Source organism: Fulmarus glacialis, unplaced genomic scaffold, assembly GCF_000690835.1.
Source record: "Fulmarus glacialis isolate BGI_N327 unplaced genomic scaffold, ASM69083v1 scaffold5708, whole genome shotgun sequence".
Taxonomy (NCBI): Eukaryota; Metazoa; Chordata; class Aves; order Procellariiformes; family Procellariidae; genus Fulmarus; species Fulmarus glacialis.
This window is the reverse complement of record NW_009228814.1, coordinates 24,178-31,743: the sequence shown is the minus strand read 5'-3', so window position 1 is coordinate 31,743 and position 7,566 is coordinate 24,178. Positions and strand designations below refer to the sequence as shown.

At 37.3% G+C, this 7,566-nt stretch overlaps 1 protein-coding gene across 1 annotated transcript in view; it reads right to left on the bottom strand.

Moving 5' to 3' along the window:
- Positions 1-7,566, bottom strand: part of RAPGEF5 (Rap guanine nucleotide exchange factor (GEF) 5) — a gene marked incomplete at its 3' end in the record, with an annotated part of 43,109 nt that overhangs the window by 27,347 nt on the left and 8,196 nt on the right. The window contains exons 2-3 of the mRNA XM_009583601.1: positions 3,106-3,184; positions 1,209-1,353 (exon numbers count right to left, since the gene is read on the bottom strand). Of these exons, the coding sequence (XP_009581896.1) occupies positions 1,209-1,353; positions 3,106-3,184 (224 nt within the window). The remainder of the gene's footprint in view (positions 1-1,208; positions 1,354-3,105; positions 3,185-7,566) is intronic.

Here is a 7,566-nt window from a genome sequence, read left to right as displayed (position 1 = left end):
TCCAAGAAAAGGAGGATCATATATATAAGCTGAGTCATCAGGTTTGCTTTAGCCCAATTAACACTCCTACATTCATAAATCTCAGCACAAATTATTCTGGATTAGAATCCTATATATTGGTTTTGCACGTATAATTTCAACCATCATTAACATTACTGCTGTTTAATATTGCACAGAAGCCTCACGCGGAGAAATTGTGCGGCAATACACAGTCACACACCTCCATGGCCGGAAAGACAAGCCCTGCGTCAAGATAGGTGCAATGCAGTGTAACCTAACGATGCCCCCTTTCCAATGCAGCACTACACACCTACTACCAAACAGCAAAAATCCTAAGGTCTCTGCTTCCATATGCAGTGTGTCCTACTAAAAAAACAAAACAAACAGGAAAAAAAGCAAGCTCGAGACCTTCTCCAAATTTAGTTCAATGTTTCATCCCTTTGTCTTGAGTGAATGACTGAAGAGAGCAAAAAGGCCCTTAAGATGTCCAGTTGCAAAGAGTCTGTCATCAGGAAAGGTGGAAGATCCTTCAAAGTCTCCTAAAATACTTTCATCTTTCAACAGCGGGGGGAGGGGGGGCGGGGATCAACAACCAGATGGATCTCGGGTCAGTGATGACATGGCTATTTGCAAATCTACAAGGGAATTATAAAAGCTTTTGGAACTCATTCAGAAAGATCAGAAGATCCTTGCTAATAAGTAAGGACATAATTCTATTTATTAAAAATACATAAAGCTGTGCTGCTCTCCACGTGCACCTGACAAACACCGTGGAATAGCATTTCACTCCTCAGCCAAAGGAGCATCTCTTACAAGGACCACAAAACTCTCTCTTCATCTGTGATCCTCTGGATACCAACTGTAGACCCTGTTCTGGCAGACAAGACCAGTCTGTCCAAGGAACCTCCACGTCTTTGTAGGTTTCTTACCTTACTAAATTTTCCCATTTTCTAGAGAGCATGGAGTTCTATTTCATATCTGAAAGTAATGTTTTTGACATTGAACGTATTGACATTACAGATTTTCTGTTCAAACTGACCATCTCTAAGGCATTCAAGGAAGACACATGTAAATCATTTTATATTATAGGTTTCATGGAGAAAATTTAAGTATGAAAAATTATGCTTTATAGATTTTGCTGTTGGGGCTTTTTAGACACAGTACGTTAATTAAACAGCGCTGAAATGCATCAGAAAGTGTTTCAATACCTTTAAAAATTGTTTTAAATGCTCATCTTCGTGTAACCAGTCTTTATAGAGAGAAGTCCACTGAGACACCAAATGCAAGACTTTTCGTTTCCTACAGGACACATCAGTGTCGTCTTCTTTCCCTTGGTGGTTCTTAGCACAATAGGTACAGTAGGTTAAGGAACAAATAATAAGGTCTCACTGAAACTTAAAAATTAAGTGATAGAAAAGACTTTGCAATTATCTCCTTTGCTAATGAAAGTTTTTTTCACTACATTGCTCAGTTTTAAATGTTTTATCCTGTATGGAGCTTTAGGAGTTTCATCAACTTTTTGGAATGAAATTCTTAGTAATAGAAATGTCAGTTCATTCTCTGTGCCAACAGGATTTTCCTCCTTTATAGATTAGAGAGGCGAGTCTATAAAAGTAAAATCAATTCAAAAGGAATTATACAATGTTGAGTCATATCTTTTCTGCAGAACTGGGAATGAACCTTTGTCCTACACACCGATGCTAACGTGAACGTCTGTGGGAAGGAGGACAATGCATCATTGACAACAACAAAAAACCCAGGCAGAGGAAGTCAGTTTCTTTTTCCCTGCACAAATTACGCTATCTGCAGAAATAACACTACTAAAATTCAAAAAAAGGTGAAAGAATCTATTTCCACCTTTGTTCTCTATTCACAAAGCAGAAACACCGAATGACAGAAGATACCCACTTTGTACATTGTTCCTGTCCCTTCGCTATTCTTTCTTTTATTAGGTGAAAAGATTATGTTTTCACCACAAAAGGTAAAGAGGAAAAAAAGAGGGAAAAAAAAAAAAAAAAAAGAAAAGCAAGTTCATTTTATAGCTACAAGTTCATTCAAACAATACTCCATAGCTTATGAAAGTAATTGGAAATAAAACAAAAAAATTTTTATCTCAGATGAGTTAGACTTACATACTGTATCACATGATAAAAGGAGCAGAGATCGTAAAATACTTACTCTTCATTTTTTCTCTTCACATATTCCAAAATGTATTACATAGATATAGGTATTCTAAGAATTAACATACAGGTCTGGATAGGTATTAATCCCATTTTAAGTGTTATTTTGTAACAGTTATAAAGGTTTACACATCTTTAAACAAAAACAGCAGATGTAAGATTGCATTGCTGCTATGAGTTAGATGTCTCTTTCAATACATCTTTCAAGCATTCTTGTGAAGTATGCACATACACAAATGTGTATGTTTTGGATACAGCTTTATTCAGAGGCAGCTTTAGCTTTGTACATTCAACTTCAGAGCAGAAATTTTCTGTTTATTGATTCCTCAGCTATGCAAATTCTAAATGTTTTAATAGGTGAATGCGTCTGTGTAATTTTTTTTTTTCCTTAATGTAAAAAAAATGTTTCCTAGTATCTAACATGAAACTGTCTTACAGCAATTTAATCTCACTGCCTCTTGTCCTGTCTGGCATCGATATGGGAACAAATTCTTCCCTTCCTCTTTAGGTACCTGAAAGATTGTCCCATTTATAGTTTCCCTTTTTTCAGTAAAACAATCCTAATTCTTTCAATCCTTCTTTGTAGGTCGTTTTTTCTAGAATATTGATCATTCCCATGGCTTTCTTCTGAAGTTTCTTCTATTTGTTCATGTATTTCTTAGGGTGTGATGCCAAAACCCCAGGTGCAGTCCACCTTCTAAGCATGCCATAGTAAATATTAGACAATTGTTCTCTTTTCTCATCATTCTTACATGCAACCTCAAAATAATCATGCAGGGTTGTATTTCAATAACATCAATATGCAAAAAGCAAAACTAATTACCCCAGGCATGCAATTTACTATGTCTGATATAAGGCTTGACAATATATAAACCTAGGTGCAACTGTGCGACCCCTATTAATACAACACTTAATAAAAGGATATTGCCTCAGAAGTGCCTGGCACAAGTCATCAGTCGTCATGAAGACTGTGTACGTGAGAAGGAAGTCATCCAGGAGAGTTTCTGCAGAGGAAGACAAAAAAGCCCAACAACACATTATTGAGAGGAGGAAGACAGTTATCTACTCCTGTTAGTGTGCATGGCAGGAATAGGACCCCCTCCCCCCCAAAAAAGGTCCAAAGCACACAGAATACATCAAACTTTAAGTTTCAAACAGTTAACGATATGTTCCCACTGCAGAGATCAGATCCTTTATTTAACAAGCACATCCTCAGTTCTCAAAGAACCAACAAGCACGAGTATGCACAAAATAAGCCACAGTTCAGGAATCAGTAAGAAAGAGCCCTTATCATGAACACCACCATCCTGGTTGGCTCTGCTGCATGCAAAGCAACCTTTCCACCAGGTAAGTTGTTCTGGAAATTCAGAAGAAAAGCTTTTAGTAATAGGAGAGAGAAAACTGTGATTGCCACGTACTGTGATTAACATCTACGCACAGTAGTTGAGAACCATGAAATAAATATATTCAAATCTAGCCGGTTAGTCTTGTGGGCATGTTAGTCTTAAGTGCTGAGAAGTTTTCTCTAAGGTTTACTTAATTACGTTACAGAAGGTTTTTTTCTTCTCCACCTGGTTTCTATCAGCGTGACAAAAACGGGCTGAAGGTACTTGCTGACAGACCATCTCCACCCACTGCAGTTGTAGCACCTCAGGTTGTCAGGATGAACGGCACTGCCAGTTTGGATCTCAGTGTAACTTTCTCATTCCTCATTCCCATGACACGCTAGTTTTAGGATTTTTCCAAACCTTAACTGCACGCAGCAGGGAGGCTGAAAGGACTGGGTTTGCTCTAGGATGAGAGGGCTCGGGGTAATCTTGTGGTGGTCTTCAAAAACCCAATGCCACAGTAGAGGTAAGATGGAGCCAGACTCTTCCTGGAGGCATGCAGCAAAATGACAAGGAGCAACCATCAGAGATTGCAACAAAGGAGAGTCAACTGGTGGGACAGGTTGCCTAGACCGACTGCAGAATCTCCAAAATCAGGTATATTCAGGGCTTGCCTGGGCAAAGTTCTGAGCATCCTGGTCCTACTGGACCAGCTTCAAGCAGGGGTTGGACCAGATGCCTTCACAGACCCCTTCCAACCGAAATTACTCTACAATTCTTAAACAAATTGGCTTCCAATTTTAGTAAATTACTCCTATATGTGTGATCTAGGAATGAATTTGTATTTTGTTCAAAAACAACAAAAATCTTTAGTTTTCTGCAAACAGACAAGAGAATTATATTGGTCTTTTAAACCCCAAACTAAAAATGTTGGTATTTGGGTGTTTTTTTTTGTTTTTTCTTCCCAAAATGGTAAGATTTTCCTCAAGTTTTGAGGAGTTCCTGTTCACCGTATTTCTTTGAATTCCAGCAGATATACTGTGTTCCCTTTAACAAGAAAACAGGTTTGCACCACCTGCTTTATCAGATGAGAACAGGAACATGGACAGAGGCTGAAGACTAACAGAAGTAATACCGGTTATACTGCAGAGCAAAAAACACTTCACCAGTATAACTAGTTGTTACTAGTTAGTACCAATTATCCAGTTGTGATTTAAGTGGTGGATTTACAACTGTAAAGACTAAGGGCCAAACCATAACTCACATGAAAAAGATAAGGCTGAGCCCTGATTTCCTTCTGATTTTCTCACTACTTGTTCATGATCTGTTCCAGTCCAAGCTAGTGCTTGTGTACGTGTGTGCAACTGAGAGCACGCCAGCAGCTCTTCACGCCAAAGCTGCAATTTCACAATAATTTAGATCAATTTCAGTTACAGCTGCCTTGGACCTCCTTGTCAGTAAATTATTGACCCATAGCTGCAGCGCAGGATGGCAGTAAGAATTCATTCATATATCATTCAAAGCCAGATATCATGTGGATATCATATGGATGGATAGTTAATGACATCCCACCCTGTGAGCATGGGATTCAAAATACCTCCAATTGTATTTAAAAAAAAAAAAAAAATCTAGTTAGAACAACGCATTTAACACAGCTGATCTAGAAAGAGTTCCAATCTGAAGACGCATAGCTAAAATCCCTTGCATTCAGAAACAAAACAATTAAATTCTTTATATTTCACCAACACTGTTAAAAACGGTGGAAAGTATTATCTCTGTATAAAAAGAGTATTTTGTCTCAGTAAATGAAAAGACATTGTGAACAGCTTGTTCTCTATCTGAAAGGTCATCTATTCATTCTGTTGCACATCTTTTGGATGATACGATGCAGCTATTAAAGTTGGAGGTTTTACAAACATTTATTTGGAAACTGCTGTTCTTGGAGTCAACAACCACATTTTAGTTCTTGACTAAACTATGTGACTGTGCAGCGATCCTCAAGAAATCACAGATACACTTACAACAGATTATTTCCCCAAGTTTCTACTCTGTATAGGGATATCTGAGTTTCAGCAATACATAGCCATGTGTTCAGAAAAGAAATTAAGTACTAGCTGAAGCAAAACAGGAATGCTTATCAATGAACTTCTGCAGTTGTTCAAGATAGCATGATTTTATCTTACTAACTGGTGCTAAAATACCAACTTAAAAGTTTATTTTTAATACCTGATGATCTGTTTTACAGATGTGTATCTACAATTCTTCCAGCATCCTGAAGTGTTGGGGTGGGAAGAAAGGCTGGTTCTGCTATGGTTTGAGGTTTTTGCTTTTTTGCTTAAACTTTTTGCAAGAACTGTGCTACAGATATTACCAATGCAATTCTCGCAAAAAAAAAAAAAGAAGGGAAGATTAAAATTGTATGTTGGTTCAGATAACTTACAACTGTTTTCAAGCTCTCTGTTTATCTCCCTCTCTCTGCATGCTCAATCATACATCTATCTATTCAGTCTCTGGCTTCTAACAACCTTCTCAAAACAAGGTATAAATCACTCAGCTGACATAAAGTCGCACATAGGTATACATATTCCTTTTTCTTCCAAATGCAGAGGAAATGCTGAGAAGAAGAAGAAAAGTTCACAAATGATGATTCCTATAGCTTGTGTATAGGTCAGATCTCTTCAAATTGCCTCCGAACTTGTTTAGAAATGTAAACCCTAAAGGAATGTTTTGAACAAAAAAAGTCTGGATTCTACATGTGGTCCATTAATAGCATCACTCATCCATTAAATTACTTTAACAAGTAAGCAATGAAAGTGCTTTTGCTAGATTAAATATCTATTACCAGACGGCACCTAAAGACTTTACAATAATATTCATATTTTAAAATGCCTGCACTAGCTTGTAGGTATTTCCCTTATGTCCTACTGTTCACTGTAACTATATCTTCTATATTTTCTTCCTAAATGCACTGTAATATAAAATCACTCCAGAATGGTTTTTCTTGCCATAGCACGGACACAAAACCTGAGGGTGTACTGATTCTTCAAAAATAATTTGTTCAAAACAAACAATTGCACACTTCTCAGATACTTTTGGACATTAATACATGTCCACAAATAATGATTTGCTGGTCTTAACCTGCAAACAGAGAGAAAGACTAACCATGAAAAAATTATTCATTCTGTTACTAACGGCCACTAAGAGCAGTAAATTTGAATGAGGAAGGGCTCTAAGTGTGCAAGTTGGGCTGATAATTATGAACAGAAGTCTTTTTGGTTTTTTTTCTGTTTAGTCACAGTTGATTTAAGAGTTTTTTAAAAAAAAAAAAAAAGGCAATTCCAGTCAAATCATTAATTATTTACAGTGCACCATACCCCCACTCAGAATGGCAGTGAAACGCATACCTCTGCTTTTAAATTTTACTCTGTTTCTCAGTTTCTGCATAAATTTGTGACCATCTTCCCCATTGTTCCCATAGAAAAAGTTTTTCTAATATTTGTAGCAAACAGGAAGAATAAAATGCACAGTAATACTTGGAAAAGAAAAACTCCCATTGGAAGGGAAGCCTTTGTGCAAAAGCCTATGATGCTATGCTATTTTTTTTTAATTTCTCTTCTTCATGAATTTTTTATTTAATCATTTTCTTCTAGCCATCAATCTAATTTTTCTTTGTTCCTCACAATTTTCCTTTATTTGGCTAAGCAATTATTACAAAGTATGCAGCTAGCTTGCAGCTATGGAATATTTAATTTCAAAGACAATTTCAAGCATTTTAAAGCTTCATTAAGACACGCAACAGAACCAGCACGAGCTCAATGGGCTCCTGTTCTTGCAGCTCTTTGGGGGCAGCCTTAGGCAGCAATCTCACCACACTGAATGCGTGTGACTACCGTAGGCATAAAAATAATAAAAAAGCAGGCACTGTGCTTGTTTGTTATTAAATAATCAATTCACACCAGCTTCTCCTGAGACAGTTTCTCATGGGCTGTGTGTACCCCCCTTTCCCCAGGTCAAATAAGGCAGCGTAGACACCAACTTCACTGGGAGCAGTTAGTACC